We start from the raw sequence: 25589 nt of genomic DNA, 5'->3' as shown, positions 1-25589 counted from the left end.
TTTTTTTTTAATATTTCATGAGGACAGTGTATGAAAGGGGAAAACATTGATAAATACTCCCTCAGTTCTCTATATCTAGCGTCTTATTATCATTTTTACTTCTCTCACATTAAAAAATACTACTGTATACAGCAATTAGTAAATGTCACTGATAAGCACTGCACCTCCCCAAGGTTTGTCTTATCTTATTTTTGTCTTAAATTACAAAACTTGCAAAATCTTAAATTTTTCATAAATTGAAATGTTCAAGTTATAGTTTATGTAATTAAGGTCTCCCTTGAAACTTTACTTTTCAAGCTTAATATAATTACCTGCAAGTAACTGCAAGACGAGAGTTACACTCACGGTCTCCAGTCTGCCACATAATCGTTGTCACATGACAGTTTTGACATTCAATACTCTATCACTTAATTTATTCCACCTGTCACGTACTCTCATCATAAAAAGAGTGTTATAATATCATTTCCCACAACTTTGCTTTCTTTGATTCAAGTTATCAGTCACAGGTCTATTACTGCCAAAGTTTTATGTGGTGACCATATTTACTATCTATAATGACTATAGATTGATATAGTCACTATATAGTTTATTATATAGTGACTATCCTATGGAAAGTCTCGTACACCGTCTGGGTAGGTTCACATAACACAATACCAACACCTTCATCAGGGATTCTCTCACATAACCATCTTGGATTATAATGATTCAAGTTCACGGGAGACAACAATGAAGACTTTATTCTGCCTGAAATGACCTCTAAAATGATTCATTTCAGACACACAAAATCCCTCAAATGCCTTATTTGGCATCACATGGACCACACCAAATACTGTACTGCATTTGCCAGTCGCTAGTTGGTCCCTCTGGCTGCCACCCTGAGCACCTCCAGCCGGCCACATCGATACATAAAAAAAAAAAAAGAAGTTCCCAGACTCTGCCCATTTTACTCTTTTTATGACTGGCCTGAAATACAGTTGAGGTTGGCAGAGGTCAATGCAGATTTAAGTGGCTTACGTTATATTTTTAGAAACACATTTCATTGTGGAATGAGCTTATGCTCCATTATTGTTGAGTGTCTCTTTGTGTGTGTGTGTGTGTGTGTGTGTGTGTGTGTGTGTGTGTGTGTGTGTGTGTGTGTGTGTGTGTGTGTGTGTGTGTGTGTGTGTGTGTGTGTGTGTATGTGTGTATTCACCTAGTTGTATTCACCTAGTTGTGTTTGCGGGAGTTGAGCTTTGCTCTTCCGGCCAGCTTCTCAACTGTCAATCAACTGTTTTACTAACTACTTTTTTTTTCCAAACCACACACACACACACCCAGGAAGCAGCCCGTGACAGCTGACTAACTCCAAGGTACCTATTTAATGCTAGGTAACAGGGGCATTCAGGGTGAAAGAAACTTTGCCCATTTGTTTCTGCCTGGTGCGGGAATCGAACCCGCGCCACAGAATTACGAGTCCTGCACGTTATCCACCAGGCTACCAGGCCCTCAGGCTCGGTACTGTGTATGTGTGTATAGACAGTCATTGTGTGTCTAAGCCAGTTAACCGACTGGTTCTTCAATTATCTACCTTGTTCTGGCATGGTTGTTGTTTTAGCAGAAGTGGTCATTTTTCTTGTGAGTCTTCTGCTACATTTGATGTCACCCAAGTTTTGATTGTGTTGTTTATGCTGTAACTATTTTAGAACCTTTTAATTTAGGTCTTGACTGTTCATGCTCATCCACTTAAAAAAAACCACAAGGTCAGCATGTTACATGTTTTTATATGACAGTTAAGGATATGCTGAGAACACAAGTCTTGGTAACAAGGCCACTTAGTGCAGAACTGCAGTCCTGGGACCTGTTATTGGCATTGGCCAATTAGTTGCTCTCATGAATTGGTTAGCCACAAAGATGCACTATGAGGACTGGCATACATGCACAATGTGCAGTTTTTTCTGACCCCTGCTGTCTCCAGCATTATTCCTCTTTGGTTCAGGGTTAATTCACATCTTCAGATGTGTGCAGTTTGTCTGCTTACGATACAACTAGTGGCGTGTGCTTTAAAGTTCGCCACCACTGGAGATGACAGTTCTTGGTTGATGCAGCAGGTTCTTCACAGGTTCTCATACTTTTTATGATGATTTGACACTTTTGGTCAAGTCAACTTGCAAGTCATAGTTCCAGATTTGTAAGGATGTTGTTCTTTCTCCTGTTTTCTGTAGTGACTGGAAAGTATCCAGCTAGGGTTGTTTCTAATACAGGTACACATCAGAAGGGGGTTTAGAGCATGAGTTTTATTCCTAGTTGATGATGCATTTGCTTGATTCAAGCCTATGTTCAAGTAGGGGAAATATCCCTTTCTTCCTCAAGGCAACTTGGTAGCTTTTATGGAATAGCCTGTCTTTTGGTACTCATCTAATGATATTTATAACTATCTACGGGCTCACCATAGCCCGTGTTACTTGGAACTTTTTGTTCCAGGTAGCGAATCTTTAACAACAACAATCTAATGATAGATTTTGATCCTTGGCAGGACTCGGTGGCTTGTCCTTCAGGAGTTGAATACGATTTTGAGCACGTTTTATGAAAAGCTCTTTCCTGCACTTGATATATATATGGTTGATGACAAGTGGAATATGAGGTGGTGGCAGTGAGCAGTAGTGGCAGGGTAGGCCAACTACCAGTTAGTGAGAGAGCATTTATCGGTCCTTGTAATGCCAAGTACCACTTGCAACACCTGTTTAGTGTTTAGTGTACAGGATATGAATGAGCCTTCTACAGTTCACTCTAATCAGTGTATAGTGTTCTTCACTAACTCACTGCATTTACAGTACCTGTAGTTTATCTGTAGTCATTTCCAGTAATAGTTGTACTCAAGCCAGAGCTGGGGCAAGGCTTGTCTTGTGATAAGTAATCTGAAGGGTTCTTGCTTAGAGAAGCCCATAGGCACCAATATGACCTTAAAGAGAGATCTAATGTACTCACTTTTGTTGCAACGTGGAATGTCAACCTTCCCAGACTGTGCATGATCCAGGCCACTAGAACAGCAGAATCTCATAAAAAGGAGCAACCAAGTATTCTGTTCAGATAAGATTTTCATATACAGTACTGTGTATTATTCAAATCTTAATTTTGATATACTGTAATAAATAAAACAAATGCTGATAAAATTGAACTTGTATGTAGTACTGTATATTCATAGAGGCACTCTGAAGCCAATATCATGTAAACCCATGGTGGAGGTGCAGGCTTTCCACTGTAATATGAATGGGAGGTGCTATCTTTACTGTAATGCAACTAATATTCCAGTCAAACTAGTAGATAAATCAGAATACTGTATATTTGTTATAAAAGTAACCTTCGGAGATGTAGTGTAGCAAAATAACCACTTTATGACCCTGTATATTAAGTTATGTCCTGTATTTGTGCAGACCTTCCTCAAACACTGACACACCAATGTCACACTGCAAGTAGCCAAAAATCTGCCTTTTCAATCATAAAAAATGGGCTGGATATTAAAGCTGAACCAAAACTTATTTTCTGTATAAATTCTAAATGACCTCCTAAATAAATTCAGCGTTCATAGTTAATTAGCTCCAGATGTGTTATACTATTGTATTCTCATCAACATTTGAAGAAAGTTGCTTTCAATACTGAATAAGAACTGCAACATCTTTATAACATTATTCATAAAATTATGTGATAAAACACCAGTGAATTTGCCCTTCCATGCAGCACACCCATTCACTGCAATCATAATTGCAAATTTGAAAGGGGGTAAATTAATGTGTTCTTTACATGAGCTATTTTTTTGTAATATTCCTTAATATCTTCACACCATCACACAAGAGCTTCAATGCAAATTTGTATACTGCAATAAATAATGAAGGTGGTCAGCCATTTTGAAGACCCTTAATGGTTATGTAGTTAACAAAATTACTGTACATAATTCCAAAACATTTCAAACACATTTTGTACATGCAGGTGCTTTGTGTGATGATAAATGGCAGTGATGCATGATGCAAGTAAACTGGGTACACCCCAGCCAGGGACATCACTTGTCCCGGTCGTATCCCCTCTCTCACTAAGTATCAGTTCATTGGATGTTCATTGGATACTTATCATTGGATAAGTATCCAATGCAGGTCAAAGCAGAAACTGCATTCCAAGGATAAAATGTGGCTCAAACTTTAATCAAGACAATGTCATGTAAGACAAGAACCAACTTTTGCCCTAGACTTCGCTTGAGTACAGGAAGGCACCAGCTTGGACACGATCAAGTACCATCATCACACTATCTAAACTCAGCCACTATACAGTCTCTTACCACATCTAATTTAATCATTCACAATTCCATACAAGTACTTCCTGTGTAGAAAAGAAAAAGGCTCCTAATTTTTCAATCTATGCCATTGTATTAAATATACATACAGTACAAACAAAACAATTTGTACATGAATTACAATGAACTGACATCTACTGGTATATCACAGACTGAACAACAGATATCTTATAGTCCAGTATTCACAAAAGTTGGTTCACTGTCTACAGCCACTGTTGTACATACATTAATATAACATTACAGGTATATACAAGAGGGAACTATGAATTACATGAAAGCTGAGCATGGGAAACTACGTGACAACTGGATCTCTAGATGAACAGCAGAGATGAACAGTCACTTGGTAGCAGCAGGATTCACAAGCTGAACAGAAGGACGCGGGCAGGGAATTTCATCCATGCTTAAGTCGTGCAGATACGTACCTGGGCAGGCCTCGGGTTGAGAGGTCAGTGGAGTGAGAGCGGAAGTGGTGCGAGTGGGCAGGCTGAGCAAAGCGGCCACGAGGGGCCCACGGCTCGGGGTTGAACCTAGAACACGACACCACCACATGCAACATGACAGACACACACCCTTTTGGCACGCACCCATGTACACACACCCAGAGAGAAAGACAACTATGATAGTGGTGGCCACTTTTACTAAGAAATGAAGTAAAGAGGTTTTGCGGATCCATGCAAGTACTTCCTATCATTAGAAAAAATTGTCAAACCAAAAGCAAGTTTACAAGAGTAATGTGTGTTAGAGTAAACTTGTTGCATCAATAATTTAGTTTACATCAAATGCAATGTCCAGGGAAAGAACTATACAATTACTGTACTGCACATATTGATATATAAATATATAATATATTGCATGCTTATTAGGGGAAACTATAGTTTACAAGTGGGATCTACTCCTGAGTCTACCTTTCATGTCAACCCACAGGTATGGTCATCGCTGGCTAGCACGGTACACAGTGGCAGGTGGTGGGGGAGAGGGGTCACACCATAGTAGCAAGTGGTGGGGGGAGAGGGGTCACACCACAGTGGCAGGTGGTGGGGGAAGAGGGGGACACACCATTGTGGCAGGTGGTGGGGGGAGAGGGGACACACCACAGTGGCAGGTGGTGGGGGGAGAGGGGACACACCAGTGGCAGGTGGTGGGGGGAGAGGGGACACACCATAATGGCAGGTGGGGGTGGGGGAAGGGAACACCACAGTGGCAGGTGGTGGGGGAGAGGGGACACACCACAGTGGCAGGTGGTGGGGGGAGAGGGGACACACCACAGTGGCAGGTGGTGGGGGGAGAGGGGACACACCACAGTGGCAGGTGGTGGGGGGAGAGGGGACACACCACAGTGGCAGGTGGTGGGGGGAGAGGGGACACACCACAGTGGCAGGTGGTGGGGGGAGAGGGGACACACCACAGTGGCAGGTGGTGGGGGGGAGAGGGGACACACCACAGTGGCAGGTGGTGGGGGGGGAGAGGGGACACACCACAGTGGCAGGTGGTGGGGGGAGAGGGGACACACCACAGTGGCAGGTGGTGGGGGGAGAGGGGACACACCACAGTGGCAGGTGGTGGGGGGAGAGGGGACACACCACAGTGGCAGGTGGTGGGGGGAGAGGGGACACACCACAGTGGCAGGTGGTGGGGGGGAGAGGGGACACACCATAGTGGAGGGTGGTGGGGGGGGGGAAACACCACAGTGGCAGGTGGTGGGGGAGAGGGGACAAACCATAGTGGCAGGTGGTGGGGGGGGGGAAGAGGGGACACACCATTGTGGCAGGTGGTGGGGAGAGGGGACACACCATTGTGGCAGGTGGTGGGGGGGGGGGAGAAGGGACACACCACAGTGGCAGGTGGTGGGGGGGAGAGAAGGGACACACCACAGTGGCAGGTGGTGAAGGGGTGGGGAGAAGGGACACACCATAGTGGCAGGTGGTGGGGAGAGGGGACACACCAGTGTGGCAGGTAGTATGGGGGAGGACCACACATCACATTGGCAGGTGGTCTGGGGGGTGGGGGGAGGGGTCACACTATAGTGGCAGGTGGAGGGGGGGGGAGAGGGGGGCAGGACACCACAGTGGCAGGTGAAGGGGAAAAGAGAAGGACACACCACAGCTGCAGGTGGGGGTGAAGAGGAAAGGACGAAAGAGGAAGGAGGGAAGGAGTAGGATGGTGGATGGGAAGGGAAGGGTAGAGCATGGAGAGGTAAAAGGTACAGTATAGAGGAGAAAGAATCAACCCCTAAATACAGTAATGTTGAAGAGGAAGGGAAAGACTGGCACAAAAGGACTAGACATATAATCCTGAGAGGAAGGAACACTTTATCTGCCTCTTATGCCTTGACCTCGACACTGACTTTGCGAGTCACACTTGACACACATCAGAGTTATCACAACACGCAATTTCCCCGCCACAAAGTAATGGTGGTTTCAAGGAATGAAGAGGGGTAAAAGATATGTACTGTATTTGTGTCTGTACCCATTAGAGACCATCTTTTAGTCATTAATTCCTTATTGCAATGTTTCACAACCAGGTGAAGCTTCGCGAAGCTATGGTAAGCTTCTTACCATACCTATTCTTGAAACTAGGCACTATTTGGTGTTAGCCTCAAATACAATAGGGCCTCGACTTACAATGCTAATACGTTCCCAGAGACGGATCGTAACTCGAAATATCGTAAGACGAAGCAATTTTTCCCATAAGAAATAAAAGGGAATTGAATTAATCCGTTCCCCACCCTCCAAAATATTAACATACAAATACATTTTATACTGAATACAATGTTTTTTCTAACTACAATACAGTACCTAAGTTTATCTTACCTTTATGGAGGGCTCTTGATGGCATATGGAAGATGGTGATGAGGGGGGAAGGAGGAGAGTTGTTACTGTTTGGAAGGGGAGTCCCCTTCCATTATCACATCAGGCAGTGATGTTTTCTCTGGGGTACTCTCCTATGTTTTGCCTGAATACCACTAGGACCTGGTTGTGGTTCAGTGCTTGTTTGTCTCTACAAATTTGTCAAGAGACATTTGTTTTTCCCTTTGTTTTAACATTTGTCTGTAATGATGCATCACAGTGTCATTGAATAGGTTCAGGCAACGGCCTACTGAAGCTTGATTTGGGCGAGTCATTTCAGCAAAGGTTTGCAATTCTTCCCTTGCTGCACACATTTTCTTAATTGTTGATGAAGAGACATTCTGTACTCTTGTTTCTGCTCTATGGTCATCCTTACATGGGTTTTCATATGTTGAGCCTTACCACTGACTTTCCTGGGACTCATGGCATGATATATAATAATTACTTTAATGTTCAAAATGCAAAAAAATCACCACAAACGGGGAATTTCTTATAGGCGCGATCGTCACTAAGCGGGCAGCTGTAGTAAACTGAGGCAGGTCGGACCGTGTGACTGGGAACAACGCGCTCGGTCGACCCGAACGTGTACCAACAAACATAGGAAGTCGACGACACCATCGGATGTCGAGTCGCATTTTTCTATGAAATTTACATCATAACTCCAAATTATCGTATGTCGGGGCAATCATAAGTCGAGGTGCCACTGTACCTCACCTTTTAGCTCCTTCACCTTACTCACAGCACCTAACATTGAAGAATTACTTTCAATCAAGTTTCTATTTTTCACCCATGCCCTCTCACCAGGTCCATGTTGATATTTGGGGGGGGGGGGAATGCATCGCTTGCATGAATTGAGGGCCACCTGAACAGCATACCAGTGATGACCAAGCCACACACCAGATGATGAAGGGACGACGACGTTTCGGTCCGTCCTGGACCATTATCAAGTCCACAATCGACTTGATAATGGTCCAGGACAGATCGCGATGTTATTGTCTCTTCATTATCTGGTGTGTGGCTTGGTCATCATATCTTCAGTCACATTATTGTGACTCATCATCTACACAGTATACCATAGAGTAGGTTAAGCACCAGTGAACACTAATGCTTTCACTATTAAGCAATTTGGGCTAATAAAACAAAAATGTTACTGTACTGTAGTTCCCTATGATAACCGAGTTTTTAAAGTGCCTGACAAAAGTTTACAAATCCTACAATGCTCAATTAGGGCCCTTTGCACTTCAAAACTAACACCTAGACTCAGAATGTGCTGCCATTTGTCAGCTGCAAAATTTATTATTATCCAAAGTGTTATTGTAACAAAGCAATTTAAAAAATGATCAGGAATGTCTTCCTTGCATCCATCATGCCTATTTCAAGATGTTTTTACTAATTAATTAACCCTTTTGCTGTGATACTAAATTTTCAGTTTTCACCAATTGCCATATTATGGATAATTTTGTCTGCATTATTAAAGAAAATACTTGCTCTTTTCATTCATACAATAAAAAACCTCCTAAGTCACTATTTAATATAGAATGCATAATAAATAAAACCTGATACTAGGTCATAAGAGTTTCCAACAAATGTAATATCAAACACAGTAAAGCCAATAAGCATATTCAAAGGAAGTTTATGTATTTTAACTGCAAAATACAACCACGGAAAAACAAATTCCATTTTTCCAAATACTGATTTGTGCTCTCATTTTTGCTAAACTTCTAATAAGAAAACATAAGAATTGAGAAAATTTCAGTTCCTATTTATATTCAATTAAACTCACTCACATAGATGTCTAACCTACACTTGAAACAATCCATCAATTTCCACATCTTATTATGTAACCTATGAATAAATAACCCAATCCACACATCTGAAAGGAAATGAAAGTGACAACATTTTGGTCCAGCCTGGACTCTTTGTAAAGTCACGACAAAGCAAGTGGCAGTGTGTGTGTCCATATAAGGCAAGAGCGAGGGAAAAGTGGAGAAGTAATGCATGAAAACCTAACATATGAATAAAGGAAACTGCAGAAGTCCTAATGGCATCCAAACAAAATTAGCAGGAAACAGTAAAAACACTAAAAGGAAAAGGGTGAAATACAAAAGAGAAACAAAATAGGTATGCAAAGAGACCTGAACAGAAGAGGCAGGAGGAGAGCACAGAGAGGCAAATAGCCAAGTCAGATCGTGCTTGAGTCCAGTGTACAGATTAGCGTATTTAAGTATGCATTGAGAAAGACAAGAGTCAATAGCAACAAAGCCAGGACTTGGGTTTATGTTGGGAATGTTGTGATTGAGAGAAAATTCAACAAGACAGTGTTGATGAAGAGTAGAAGCAGGAAAGATTATTTTGAAAACCACAGAACTACAGAATGATTCGAGTCCTTACCATGACACAAGAGAGCATTGTCTGTGTCTGCAACTTTAACGCTTTTGTGTTCTGCAAGTCTATCACTAAGAGTATCGACAGTTTCCCCAAAGTATTGGAGAGGACAAGGGGAACAGGAAATTCAAATACAGTACAGTACTTTATGTTACCTGCTATTTTGATTCATAAAATATCAACCCTATTTCAAACCATACTGTATATTTAGCCTGGTCTTTTCTGGATCTAAACTTAACCAATTGTAGTCACTGTTTTGCGTTGATATAATAAACATCTTACTAATATCCTCCTTAAGGTGCAGATCTGTAACTTCTGTGTCTAGAAGTTAACTGTGAGTGGTCAATACATAACCTAACCACAGACTATTCTCACGTCCTGTTTTGGTAGCATGAGGAAGGTCACGGGGATAAATCACATTTCATAGTATTGTGCTTAATTTGTTTTTCATATAACTAGCCATCTATCTCTCCAACAGTTTTGGGTCTTATTACGAATAACAGGGTAGTGATCTGACAAAGGCTTCTGGAAGATGGAAGAGGCACGAACAGCCTCTTTAGTGGCAGCATCCACAAGGTCATAGTAAGTAATGCTAATATGGCTGGAAACCCAGTAAAATTCAACCATCTTATATCTGTTACATATGAGTGTTGCTGCTAATTTAATTAGTAATACACTATTGCCTATTTATTTGGTATTACTACTTAATTCCTATTTACTAACAACTCTTTATTTTATACACTATTGCCTATTTCATTTATTACCACCTATTCCATATTTACTACTACCTATCTTCTATTACTTTTTCCTAACCACCACCCTCCTCTTTACCAACTCCCATCTTCTCACTCCTGCAATATAACCCTCCCCCCTTCCCTCCTACTCCATCTCTTCCTACTGTGTAAACCTTTTTTTTCTTCCTGGGTAGTATTATTTTACAATTGCTTATGGCTCCAATGTATAGAAAATGACAATCATTCTCGTCAAACCTTGCTCTGACCTTTGGCTCAGACAGCTTAGTGAAGATGTCTTTCCAATTTCAGAATTGCCATTAAATACATGGATGGTGAAATACTAAAGAAATTGTTCACAACCTTTGTTAGACCAAGACAGTGGTTGTATGGTGCCCATATCTTAAGAAGCACATCAACAAACTGGAAAAGGAGCAAAGACATGCAACTAAATGGCTCCAGTAACTGAAGAACACAAGTTACGAGTAGAGTTTAGAGGCATTAAATATGCCAAAACTAGAAGATAGAAGAAAAAGAAGTGATGTGATCACTATATACAAAATACTAACGGGAATCAATAAAATTGACAGGGAAGAATTCCTGAGACCTGGAACTTCAAGAACAAGAGGTCATAGATTTAAACTAACTAAACAAAGCTGCCAAAGAAATACAGTGTAAGAAAATTCACTTTTGAAAACAGAGTAGAAGACTGTTGGAACAAGTTAGATGAGAAGGTGGTGGAGGCCAAAACCATCAGTAGTTTCAAAGCTTTATGTGATAGAGTAGGGAAGACGGAACACCACAAGCGTAGCTTTCATCCTGTAATGAGACTTAGGTAGTTACAGAAGAGGAAGCCTTCTGTAATTACATTTTTATAGATTGCCAGAAAACCTTTGACAGTTACACAACAGGCTACAGCAAAAACTTGAAAAATAAACTAGAGTAATTAACAGTATATACGCTGAACTGGGTGAGAGAATACCAATCCAACAGAAGCAAAGAGTAGTAATGTAATTAGAGATCAAAATAGAGAAATATCACAGGTCTCAGTGCTAGGACTTGTGTTGTTTCTGCATCAGAAAGAGTATGAAATGGACTGCCAAGACTTGATACTAACCTCTGTATTTCTCTCCATTCTGATCTTCAAGTACACTACTACTACTTTTACTTTACTTCCTGTCAATGACATAATTGATGAAGGACCTACTATATCATTGTTAAACAGGAAGAATAATATTTGAATCATGAAACGAGATATCAGGGTAAAGATATAATCCCAAGCCTATAATGAAAGGTACACATTAACAGGATAACATCAGTGAGTTATGTTATGTTACTCATAACATAATTCATCTTTGGGCAATTCCAGTAATTGGGTTGTGCTCTCACGTTTTAGAACTAGTTATGATACAGGCATGACTAACATTTGTGTATCCTTCAGGTACCTGGACAAGGAAGCTTGCAGGATATTATACAGTACTAATGTTAATCCAGTACTACTATAATATGCAGCCCCAGTGTAAGAGTAGGAAGCAAGTGGAATGATCGTCTAAAAGAGGTTGGTAGGTCATACTAACTTCATCTATAGTTTCAAGAGCAGCTGTGATATGAAGAAAGAGGCAAGAGGGGTGGGAGCCACTGCAATAAGCGACTTGCGACTGAGGCAGGGCCTAGGAGCTGAAGCTTGCCCAGAAAGCAAATATAGGCGAGTAGATAGTCAAGTGTACATAACATTTTCAGAAAAAAGAGACTATGAAAAATTCAGAAGATGACACCATTCTTTCAGAAACTGGTCCAACTCTGACATACTTACAGACTAGTAATCAGCTTTGTGCTTTGAGGCTGCAAATCCTACACAACATATTAAGACAGCGATGGCCTGTAGTGCAGACAACACTGCATCACCACACTCTGGGCACTGCTAGTGCAGTGAAACACTTGAGTAAACCACAAGTCCTTGTTTGTGAGGTGATTGTAGCACCTACCCCCAATACTGCCCTCCTAGTTCACTGTGGAATACATCTCTTATTTGCTACAACAGGGCTGAGCCACAGTTTCAGTGAAATGAAAAATTATCGTAATTTTACTAATGAAAGTAAAATATAATTTTAATCCAAGAAAATAACTCGAAGTAAAACACAACATTTTAGCAATTAACAAAGAGAATATTGTATTGTGAATTTTTTGAGTCTTAACGATGGCAACGACAAATTTTCTTAATAAACCAATTAATATTTTGTCAACACTGACTAGGAAAGACTTGAGGAGCAGAAGAAGAAGAAGAAAGAGTTAAAAGGTTGAAATATATGTGAAAGAGAGATAAGAAGAGGAGTTATGGTGATGGTGAACACAAGGTGTATCAACAGTAATAGTACACAATAACACAAGATTGCTAAGCTGCTGCTAACTCAACTACACTTCAACTTTATGCACAACTTAAGCCTTACTATTAATACTTGAAAATGCAACAGAACATTATAGACTAGCATTTGGTTAAGGATAATTATAGGAACTTTGGACAGGTATAAATGAGAGGAATTCTGGGCACGTATAAATGAGAGGCACTTTGGGCCCATATAACTGAGGCACTTTGGGCACGTATAACTGAGAGGCACTTTGGGCACGTATAACTGAGAGGCACTTTGGGCACGTATAACTGAGAGGCACTTTGGGCACATATAAATGAAAGGCACCTTAGGCCCATATAACTGAGCCACTTTGGGCACGTATAACTGAGCCACTTTGGGCACGTATAACTGAGAGGCACTTTGGGCCCATATAACTGAGCCACTTTGGGCACGTATAACTGAGAGGCACTTTGGGCCCATATAACTGAGGCACTTTGGGCACGTATAACTGAGAGGCACTTTAGGCCCATACAACTGAGGCACTTTGGGCATGTATAAATGAGAGGTACTTTGAGCATTTATAATCACCTTTCACCAGGACAAAACACTGTACTGTATACCTTTTATACGTATGTGGTAGAACAAAGAATTACCAAAACAAAATTCAATAAACACTTGGAATAATTAAAAGCAACCAAGCTAAGATAAAAAGTGACTAACAGTTATGTTCAGACGAGTAATCATGTGAAGCTTGACTGGGGAAGCATGACTGATGATAGTGAAACTTGACTGGGGGAAGGGTAAGAGTTATGATAGTGAAGCTTGACTGGGGGGAAGGGTAAGAGTTATAATAGTGAAGCTTGACTGGGAAAAGGGTGAGTGTTATGGTGGTGAATCTTAACTAGGGAATCTTGAAAGGTTATCTTGAGATGATTTCAGGGCTTTAGTGTCCCCGCGGCCCGGTCCTCGACCAGGCCTCCACCCCCAGAAAGCAGCCCGTGACAGCTGACTAACTCCCAGGTACCTATTTACTGCTAGGTAATAGGGGCATTCAGGGTGAAAGAAACTTTGCCCATTTGTTTCTGCCTCGTGCGGGAATCGAACCCGCGCCACAGAATTACGAGTCCTGCGCGCTATCCACCAGGCTACGATCGTAGCACTCTGGCAAGTGCCAGACAAGTGAACGTGTACGTGGGCAAGTGCCAGACAAATGAACGTGTATGAGGGCAAGTGCCAGACAAGTGAACGTGTACGAGGGCAAGTGCCAGACAAGTGAACGTATACGAGGGCAAGTGCCAGACAAGTGAACGAGTATGAGAGATAGTGCCAGACAAGTGAACGTGTACGAGGGCAAGTGCCAGACAAATGAACGTGTATGAGGGCAAGTGCCAGACAAGTGAACGTGTACGAGGGCAAGTGCCAGACAAGTGAACGTGTACGAGGGCAAGTGCCAGACAAGTGAACGAGTATGAGAGATAGTGCCAGACAAGTGAACGTGTACGAGGGCAAGTGCCAGACAAGTGAATGAGTATGAGAGATAGTGCCAGATAAGTTATTACAACGAGTGTCTATGAGGAGCAAAATCTGGCTCTTTTCATCCCCCTAGCCAATGGTAATGGGTGCTTTAAATTTCTTGATGTTCTATTCCACTGTCATCTACAATGTCTTTCTTCACTTTCCACTGTCTTTTCCATGCACTGATTACAAATTTTTCTCAGACCTCTAGCACGTCAGTGCTTCTTCTCTGCATGACTTCCTGTCCCATTATTCCTTATATGGTAAAGGATACCCTTACTAACCTTGTCTTTCTCCTAAGCTCCTCTTTCCATTAAAGTTGATAGGTTTTGCTCCCTTAACTTTGTAGGAAAGTTCTCTTAGCTCAGCCAATATCCTTACTGGAAATATTTGAGCTTTTTCAACATTTTCCTGCTTCACAAGAAAACGATTCCATAACAGTGTTGCATATTCTATAATTGTTTTTGAAATGGCTTCAGTTTAAGGTTTTAAACATTTTATATCTGAAAGCTTGGCATATGCTGCTGATGGTGTCGTATTAATGTATGCTTCCAGTGTTACATCCACTCCCAAATCACTCTTTCCAGTTCCAGTAACTGCCTTCCTCTTACAGTGTAGCTCCCTTCTGGTTTTCCCCATCCCCCTTTTTCCATCTTCATCACCTGACACATGCTGGGAATGAACTCTAGCAGCCATTTCTCTCCTCAATCCTGTAGAATCTAGGTCCTCCTGTAAAAGCCTATGGTCACCTTTAGTTTGTGCTCTCCTTAGCTTTGCATTGTCTGCAATGATATGCTGGAATTCCTCCCTTTTAGTTGGTCTTTTCTATAGTATTTGGAGCTTTTTTTGTTCTTGATTTATGTTTCAGAGGACCCCCATTCCTACACCTCTCCACTTAGGCATTTCCTCACTATGACCTTTTTGTTTCTTTTCTGTCATTTACTCCCTAACTAGTTTCAATATTGTTCCAGTTATCAAAAGTCTTTTGGCTGTCAAAGCAAATGCAGTATACCTAGGTTCTCGCCTCTTGGTGAGCCTTTCATTGAACTTATCACTCAAATCAGGCACGAGTTACCCTCTAAAGTTAATTTTTCTCTTGTTAAATACATTCTTATCTTCAAGTGGAGCACACTCATTCTCTTCTCTAAATGGATCACTATTCTCTTCCTCACTATCTTCTCCAGTTTTGCACTTCTCTCCTGACTCAGCAAAACAAATTTTTGCCTCTATTAAGTGCCTGCCTATTAATCTTTTTGCTCTATTCTTTGTTTAAAGAAAGTGCCAGACATGCCAGATCATGTATGTAGGCGAGTGCCACAAAAATAGTATGAATGTGGGCAAGTGCCATATGAATGAACCTGCATGAAGGTGGTGATACAGGGCAAGCTGATCTCCGATGGTGTGCTGCTGAAATAAATAAGCTCAGACTGCACCAGCATCACAAGAAACTACACAAACACTTCCTCTCATTTTCAACATTCTAATACTGTACATACTGTTTTAACAACTTAAAACCACAACCAAAAAAAAAATAAAAAAATAATGATGCTTGAGCCTTTGAAAGCCATCAATAACACTTGTAAAAAGTTACCATTTTTGACATACAGAATAAACATAAAAAACAACATATATAATAGATTTTGCAAGTCAATTGTTTTTACATTGAATATATAATACTGTAATTTAAAAGGTCTCAAACAACATTTTCCAATTCAACAAAAGTATCTACTGGTCATGAACACACATCAACAAATACTCAATATCAATATGCACTTGCAAAATAACTCAAATACAGCCCTGCCATTAATAAATAATACCAATTGCTAAAGTTACAACAACTGTAAACCATTATTGCATGGCTACAACAAGCACTTTTAACTGTTAACTCTTGTTCATATGGAAAGCTTTGGCCTGGGGTACACTCATTTGCATGCCTTCAGTATTCATAAGACTTTCACAAGAAAAATTGTAACTATTTTGCTGTGATCATTCAAATCCAATTATAGAAATCAAGATGATTTAGATAAAACACTGTAATGAATAACGAAGGCATTCAAATGTCAAACTCAGACTCTGGGTTCGTCTCAGCAAGCACTGGAAATGTTCCAACAGCTCCCAGCAAGCCCCACAAGTAAACTACACCAGCAAACCACGACTAAGTTAGAACCTTGTCTTAGGCTTTCAATTAGAAGTTCAAATATACTTTTGAATATACTGTACGTACTCTACATTCTAAAAATCTGACTTTTCTCTAAAGTCTACACTGAAACAAATAACTTAAATAATAATCTAGTTAGACAATAATTTTGATGCATTGGGCAATCCAAGTCTCTAGTAGCCTTTCATTGTATGATGTACAAAATATTCCAACTTTATTAACTTGAGTTATCACAGTTGGTCTTGAGTGATCCATTCACTTTATCTTTTCATGATAAATTAAATATTTCACTAAATCATCTTTTTACTCATTCAGTCAAATTAAATATGTCCAATGGTTAAAAAATTATCATCTCTTCAAATGTTACTTATCTAAAATAATTACTTACTTAAATTACTTAACTTAAAACATTTATAAAAAATAATTTGTAGGCATTAGTTTAAAAACATTCCAAAATGCATTTTCAATTCAATAGGCTAATTAGTAATTGATCAATAATTTGTTGTTAGTGTGTAAAGTTGTTAACACAAGGTTCTAATGCACTATTTCTCAAGGAAACATCCAACACATGCAAGTTATTGTTTCATGCCACAATGCTCTACTGTTATAGTGTCTGGTGTGACGTAATCACCATTTAGTTCAAACTTTGTAATAATATACCACTTGGCAGGAAAGAACACCTAGCTAATGTCTCACATGCACACTTAAAACACAGCCATTTGTAGAGAATTGTTGTCATCTCAATAAAAGCCTTAATTAAACAACAGCAAAAACTTGAACCTGCAAAAGTCAGAATGAAATTCTTGGCCAATAGACAGAATTTTTTGGGTTCAACCACAGAATTTTTGGGTTCAAACAAAAGTATGAGAATGAAATGCTAATAAATGAGGGAAATATTCATGGAAATAACTACTGCATAGTCAACAGCATCATGCTCAACACCTGGCATAGTAGGCTTAAATAATAGCCACAGACAACACGTAGTGCTGTAAGCGCTACAATTATAAACATGTTTGCAGAAGGTTAGAACACAGCACCACAGCCTCACTTCCCCCCACACTACAAGAACTGGTACACAAGCTACACATCCTCTCACGTGTCATCTCTTGGTTTATCCCAGTGTTCCTTCTCCCTATATTGCTTACTACATTCACATTTAACTGCACCATACACACACATGTATAGCAGAAAATGAACAAAACCAAAGAATAATTTTATAGAAAATTATGCTTGGTTAAACTGTTTAAATTGTTATTGCCTACTGCTGTATGTTAATTACCTCTTGCACCATCACCTATGGTACCTTCATTAAGCTCAATATGGCAACCTGGCACCACCTCCAAATGGCACTGTATTCAAGGCAATGCTCCCCCCCCCCCCACTATATAAGACCATGTCACCTTACTTGGCTTGAGCTACTGCTCCATAATGTATGAATGAATGCTGAGGATAATTATAATTCTTGTGCTTAATCTTACAGTAATTACTGTATGTTTCATTGACTTTCTGGTGACACTTTGTCTCTCCTGCTAATTTTGATCTCAAGTATAAAATACAGTTACAGGTGAACCTCATACCGTCGGAGTTAGGGGTCTTGAAAACTTTAACTGAAATGACGTTAAGTGAAACGGAAAACGTTAAGGATTAGTGTTAAAAATAAGGGTTACGTTTCTACGGTACTGGGAAAGATGATTGGTAATTTTTTGCTCATTTACCTTTGCCATACCTACCCAATGCTAGTTTCTATGCTTAGTTTCTATGTCATTGTCTTCCTTTGTTTCTTTGACCTTTCATTAGGATTAGTGTTTTTGTAAAATGTTTATGGTGGCAGATGTGGTGGTTGCAGAAGTTATTGTACTGATTATTGTGGTGGTGGCTATGATTGTAGTGAATGTTGCACTCATGACCAAGTTTCAGTGATAATTACCTAAAAGTAATTGCCAAAGGGTAGTTAATTGGAGATATGCTGATGGTGTCCCATCTTCCCTATAATCTTTGTCATATGAAGCCTTGATGCATCCAATAATTTTGGAACACACTACCCTTTCATTTAAAATATTCCATCCAGCTGCCAAATTGTTTGTAAAGAACAATTCATGTACATTTTTTGCCATCTTATATTATTTAGCTTCAAATTATGGCCGCCTCCTTCTTAATGTTAATTTTAAAAACTGATCATTACATACTTCCTAATTTACTGCAAAGGAACTAGACCTGGAAGTAGGCCTGCTGTAACTACAAATCTAATGCCAAAGGAACACATTACATCTTGGGTTTGATTCCTATGCAAGATGAGAGGTTCATACACAATTACTCCTGATGCCTCTTGCCTATCAGTGACTACAGGAAAGCGAGATCTTGCTCTTTTTGCCCAGCCTCATAGCCATTTTATACCTAACCCACTAATTTCCTCTCTCAAAGCTAAAATTTTCATCATATTTTTTTCTTAAAGCTGTGGACGGAACTGGCGTCAACAACTTTTTATTTTAATACATTCCACTTGCCGATCATCCATACAGAGAACGAAAACTTGCTCACATCCGATTCATTTGCAAATCTAGCTTCCACTAATGATTCTGTCATACCTCTTTTTAATACAACAAAGAGTACGGGAAAGACGGGGTCACCACAACCGTAGCTCTCATCCTGTAACCACACTTAGGCAATTACACACACACACCCACACCCAGGATGCAGCCCATAGCAGCTGCATCTCCCAGGTATCTATTTACTGCTAGGAGAACAGAGGCATCAGGTGAAAAAAAGCTTGCCCATGTGTGAGAGTAGGTGGGTATGTATGAGGGTAGGTTAAGTGAGAATGTGCGTGGGTGGACATGGACTGTGAAGGAAGTCAGGTCCTAAGTTGTCTTTGCTCGAGTCGACAGTGAGTATGTAGTAGTGTGTCATAAACAAATAATGTAATATATATATACAGTATAGCTGCTCACTAAATAACACTGGTGTTATGTTAAAAGTGTGGTATACAAATATGTGTTACATAAGAGTTCACTGTATTATATAAATGTCATCAGATAAAGGTTTCGTCTCAGCATCATTGTACATCATAGAGCAGTGTCACTTCTCTCCAAATGGAATAACGATATTAATAAAGAACTTGGACAACCTAAGAATATACTAGACTAAGCATTTAAAAACTTTAAAACCATAAAATAAATTTGTTGCATTTTTAAAATGCACTGAAATTTGTGAGTGTATTATAGTGTTACGTAGGTGAGGAAGAGCGAGAGGAAGGAGCACGAGAGTGATACACACTGTATACCTGTGTTAGCAAACAAGCAAGACAATAGCCATCACCACCTTATACATGACTTTCATCTTGCAACAAATACCAGACTAAACTTTAACAGGATTATGTGTGAATTAACGGGATATTTATACGAGTAGCAAGTGTGTGATGACTAATGTGCAGCCTCTCCTGCTGCCATGGTCTTATCTCAACTTCCAGTATAATACAACAAACCTTAGTATTCATTAATACAAACTGAATGATCAAACAAAAATGTCATATGAAGTGCAGTGATTAACACCACCAGATGAAAGGCATGACTGATTAAGGGGTGATCCTCAGCTGTCAAGTGATATTTGTAAAGTCTCCCTTGTACACTACCATGACAAGTGTACCCTTTAAATCCTTAACTCATTAGCACTCAAGCAGACAACATGAATGGTTTTCCATCTATGTTTAATATATATTTGAATTATATAAAAAAATATATGAATTCAATATAAACCAGTCATGCATAGGAAAATTATTAGTATTTGATTAATTGAAGTTATCAAGAGAGGGTTAATAGGACTAAAGAGAATTCTTCAATCATTGTGTAACTGATTTTCCCTAATTTTCCAAACCAAAATTACAAAATATTGGAACATTACAAAATATTGGAACATGAATGAAAAAAATGGTAAGAAGAATTCTCTGTAGTTGAGTTTATTCAGGGAAGAAGGGGGAGGGGTTACATAGATCTTTCTTTCATTTCATCAATCAGTGAGGAAGCTCTCTAGAGATCATCACATACTTTCCTGCACTTGTTTCTCAACTTCTTTTGTAAGCTAAGTTTAAATTTGCCATAACATGAAAATTCTACTGAACTACAGATCTTTGAGAAGCTTTTACTGTAATATAAAATTTATATTAATTTTGACATCTTGGTAAGATGAGAATTTTTTTTGTCAAACCATTAAATAAAATTTCTCAAAGTTTAGTTAGTTATGATTAATCAGATATGTAATTTCCAATTTAAGAACCAGCCATATGTATACTCCAACAGGAATGTGCTACATACTCTATAAATGTCTCATACACATCACTGAGCAAGATAACCATAATTAGCAATATGCAGTTTATAAATTTTTCCAGCTAGACCAGCACTAGGTTCGATATTAACCAAATAATAATTAATTACTTTATATAAAAAACAAGTATCGTAGCAGTTAAATATGTGAAATTCCCTAGCACAGAAATTCAGCAAGAAAGAGAGACAGAGAGGAAGAAAGAGATGCAAGGGGACCTACCTTACTGGCTCGGGAGTTTTCCTGTGCATGGTGGGTGTGTGAGTGACCGAGGTAGTGGTAGCCGCCCCCCCTTGACTACTGCCACTGCTTCCCCAGGCCTCTCGCTGCCCCGTACTAAGGTTGACCAAGTGACTGGGCGTAGGCCAGCTGCTGGCCATCTCCCGCACAGACCCGCTCGTGCCCATCCCACCTCCGGACATATTTGTTGTACTGGTGCTTCCTGAGCTTGATGAATGATGACTACTGCTACTACTACTGTGGTTATCTCCACTCTCCCTACCATTTCCAGACACATTATTATAAAAACTATTATGACTTGAACGTGGAGGTAACACCTGGTTGTATGGATTTGAATATTGGCTATAAACCTGTGTATAAGGCCTGGGGGAATAATTAAATGGGGAAAAAGTTTGTGTAGTTAATGGAACACTATACTGATGTTGGGCTGATGAAGGGGGTTGGGAAAAAGATCCCATTTGAGTAACTCCAGGGTATGAATGGGGGGGTGCAGAAGAAGGGGGCACAGATCTTTGCAAGGGTGATGCTGAGTATGCCCTGGAGGGAGCGGGGGACAATGGGGGCCCAGAACGTGATGGTGAAGCAGATACGGCGCGGGTCAGATTGGGAGAGGCTGGAAGCTGAGACCGACTAACCACACCACTGCCACCATTGCTGCAGCTGTTGCCACCAGAGTTTCTGCTAGGACTACTAACACCACCACCATTCTGCTGCTGCTTTTGTAGTTGTTGCTGTTGCGTTGACTGTTGCTGTTGTTGCTCCAGTTGTTGATGTTTTTGTAGTTCACTTTGTTTTTGTTGCTGAAGGTGTTGTAATTGTTGAGGTGATGGATGGTTGACACGATCATGGCTATGAGCCTCGGGAGTGCGACTCCGTCGTCTTGGTGCCACGGGGGGAGGTGGAGGTCCGCATTCATTCCCGCTACTAACACCACCATTAACACCACCACCTCCTCCTACCCCTCCCCCTCCTCCACTACTACTGGGAGCACTTGGTGGCCGGCTGCTGGACCGCGAAGCTCGGGGTAGTAGCGGGGAGGAAAACATACTTACTCTTTGCGGGGAGTTCCGAGCTTTAGCATCCATCACGTGGCACACCTCTGTAAATGAACAAGTAATTCATTTGCATTATGAAGATGCCAAGATAGTGATTTTAGCATAACCCAGAGATATCTAATTGAACAGAATGAGCTGGGACAGCTTCCTTGAAGACTGAAGTACACAGTTTCAATATTTTACAGAACTTAAGGCTAAATTTCAACGAACCCTGATTAATGGCAGCAAAAATAGTATATGGACCTATAAAATGCCAAAGAAAATATAAAATGTGTGAGCACCACAATACCATGGATGGAAAAATCCCAAATCTGTCCACTGTTCTTAGATATACATTACATGCTCAAACTCTATAAAACATACCAAATTAACAGATTCTTTGGCACAATAGAAGCAGCCCCATGCAAGCCTCTACAAGAGAGTTAGAGTATGTATCTAGGCTAACATTCTAAACATCACCATGACCACATACCTCCAAACCATGTTGAAACGTCGACCTTCTTTTGCTCATACTTCTTAATGAAGGAATAGTCGAGAAGTTTCTTGTACTTTGGGCGGTGACGATATTCCTTAATAAGGCTGCAATACAAAACCTTTATGTAATTTATCTCTCATTTCATGAAATGAGAGAATAGTATGCATTGTCGTAAATACTTTATTACCTTACTAATGAATTTTCATTTGTACCACTTTAATTTTTAGCATTTCTATAGTCTTCTTGTGTTGCCCTGACTATTTTTTGACCGGGATACATTAGGAGGTACATTTGTTCACCCAATGTATCAACATTTATCCTGGCCCCTCTTGGGGCCCCTCTGAAGCACCATCATCCATTTACAATTCACACACTTTGAACACAGCAATTTTAAGTGATTAGCAAAACAAATATTTCTCTCGCGTGTTTGTATCACATGATTCATTCAAACACTTATTCATTATTAGAAATAAGGAGGTCAGATTTACTTACCAATCATTTACAAATTCACAGAATTCTGGGCTAAAAGTACCATCTTTTGGAAGAGAGGGTGGATCATCTTGGAGAACCTTGGTCAGTACCTACATGTTCAAGATATATGACTAGAATTAGCTTTAACAAATATAAACCAACATCAAGAGATCAAAAGAACATTTTACATAATGGCAGGTATTACAATTTTCTTACGGTTTTTAACTTTGAATGTTTCTATATCTAGAAACAAAAATACAGTAAGACCACTATAAATTAAACTTGCCTCAAAGTCATTACGACAGTCTTTGTATGGAAACTGGCCTGTTGCAAGTTCAACCAGTGTGATGCCCAAACTCCAAACATCAGCACGAATGTCGTAATCTGGCTTCGTTGGGTCGGGCGGGTCTATCCGTTCCGGCTATCAAAAGACCTTGAGTTATTTTATGAGGGACATCCCGTAACCTATGCATTAAATATTCCAAATTAATATTCTACAACCCATTAATTTATAAGCTTTCTAATCTCAAAAGGCATTTCAAAGAAGAGGACAAATTTACTATTAGCAATACAGGCCAGTACAGTGGTTGCTTAACTCTAAATAAAATAGGGCCAGATCTGATCTTGTCTATAGAAGATCCAGACTACCTGAAGACTGTAGACTTTTCCACACTACTATAAATAGACATTACTGTTAAAATTGTATTTACCTTAGAATGTAGCATAGTTTGCCAAATGGTTTTATGCTACACAAAATAAATAGTTTAAGCTGTAGAAATCACCTATTCAATATAATATACTGTACAACCAAGAAAATATGGGCATGAGGCACATTTTGACTTGTCCATTTTAATTTACAGGATGCAAACTGTAAATACTTTTCTCATCTTTTATCATTATTCACATGTTTACTTAATTATTCAAAAACACAATCACACAGTTTTAATAAGAATAGATCATAAGTTTAGATTATAAAAATTCAATGTACGATAAGATGACAATGTGGCTGCCAACATGATGGAATCCACAGATAGAACTGCAACTTACTAGTTAAAATTTGTATTAAACACTTTGGCAGTTCAGCTATCTTCACAGTTCTAAAAATCATTTCTAGAAGGTGAAAGTGGTTTGAACTGTTGTTTGGTGTCAGAGTGGTCTCTCTCTCTGAGATGGATTGAGGTACAGTATACTCTTCATTAGTGTCTCTGCCCCAATACTATGGAACAAGTATTCAATTGGTCTAAAGACAGAAGCAACTGAAAAGCTGCTCGTCTTGGTGGGGTTCGATGTCCACAGAGCCTGGCATGCTAGCAGTGATTTGGGTGGACCCTAAAGCCCTTGCTAGAGAAGCGACCAAGGGGCTAAGACAAAAAAAAACAGCGTTGAATATAATGAAATACCATTTTCTGGGCAAGTCCCAGAGGCTCCCCAGAGCTATCCAGGCTGATGTGTATATCGTTAAAACTTTGGCATCAGTCATTGTGAATGATGTTCTAGGCCTACCGGGGACCACGGCCAGAACTTGGCCCCCTCAGAGAGGCACGAGGAGCAATGGCCTATGAAAATGCACATGTGATTTCGAGCATTCTATATCTACCATCGACCGGGACAAGCACCCAGAAAGGTGAGTTTTCTGCGCAGCTTCCTCCTCCCTGAGAGGGGGAAGGGGAATCCCCAGACCCCTACACCGGCAATCCACCTCACCAGTTCTGAAGCTGGATGTCAAAAACATTCGAAAAACTGCTGACCGGAGGGAAGGAGGGAGGGATGCCGGGAAGCCTCCGGGACTCACCCAGAAAATGGCGTTTCATTACATTCAATGCTGGTTTTCTAGGGGGATCCCTTCGGCTCCCCGGAGCTACTTCACCAAAGACGAAAACTAGAGGGACTTACCCGGGAGGCTGCCGGTGCTCGCACCTAAACTCGAAGTCTAGACAACAGGCTGCAACCGCTGACCCAAACCAACACAGGCCCGACTAGGCCCAGGATCATTAACAAGGTAGTGTGCAGCCAGGACCCTGTTCGACCGACAAAAACTTAGTGCCCAAATGTCAGCCCAGGACATGTTGCCAAAGACGGCCGGCAAGCACAGCAAACTTAACGTCATGGGCACAGGAATAGACCACAGGCTGGCTAGATCAAATAATTCTGTAGACGACCCGAGAGACCCAAACCCGCGAACAGGAAAGAAGGAAGACCAGATCAACCCAAAATGCATCTCCGGCCACAGAGGCCATGGCAAGCAAATAAGGCGGAGGGCCGTAACCGGACACAACACATAATGCACCCCCAGCATGACAAACCAAGCATTAACAACCCAAGGACCCCTCCGGAAAGAAGCAGTCTCATTCTTCGCCAGAAAAAAAGGAGAAGACTGCAAACGAACAAACCTATCACCTAGACCAAAAGAGCAGAAACCCCTATGCCTGAGGAGAGCATGAAGCTCCCCAACCTGACCCCCAGAGGCCAATGCCAACAAGAAAAAGAGCTGTGGAAAAAACAATCCTGAACCGAAATTGCCACAACAAACCGAGGCGAAGACAAATACAATAGCACTCTGTCCAAAGACCAGGACTGCTGGTCTTGCTCGAGACAGTTCGAGATAATGCCTGCAAAACAATGCTCAAGACAGCCTGCAAAACGGTGCCGAAATAACATCAATACCAAAAGAAAGCTGTAACGGCTTTGCCAACGCCGCACGATACGAGGCTACAGTATTCAGCATAAGAC

The 25589-nt window shown here is 40.5% G+C and overlaps 1 protein-coding gene across 3 annotated transcripts in view; it reads right to left on the bottom strand.

The window, feature by feature from the left end:
• hep (hemipterous) overlaps positions 1 to 25589 on the bottom strand; it is a 68865-nt gene that overhangs the window by 18867 nt on the left and 24409 nt on the right. The window contains exons 6-10 of one of the 3 annotated variants that reach the window (XM_045757594.2): positions 23146 to 23280; positions 22881 to 22969; positions 22386 to 22492; positions 20841 to 21957; positions 4744 to 4848 (exon numbers count right to left, since the gene is read on the bottom strand). In XM_045757594.2, the coding sequence (XP_045613550.2) occupies positions 4744 to 4848; positions 20841 to 21957; positions 22386 to 22492; positions 22881 to 22969; positions 23146 to 23280 (1553 nt within the window). The remainder of the gene's footprint in view (positions 1 to 4743; positions 4849 to 20840; positions 21958 to 22385; positions 22493 to 22880; positions 22970 to 23145; positions 23281 to 25589) is intronic. The other 2 variants (XM_045757596.2, XM_045757597.2) reach the window with 2 other exon arrangements.

The sequence above is a fragment of the Procambarus clarkii genome, chromosome 67 (genome assembly GCF_040958095.1).
Source record: "Procambarus clarkii isolate CNS0578487 chromosome 67, FALCON_Pclarkii_2.0, whole genome shotgun sequence".
Taxonomy (NCBI): Eukaryota; Metazoa; Arthropoda; class Malacostraca; order Decapoda; family Cambaridae; genus Procambarus; species Procambarus clarkii.
Note: the sequence above shows the minus strand (reverse complement) of the source record. Positions and strands in the feature narration are given on the sequence as shown.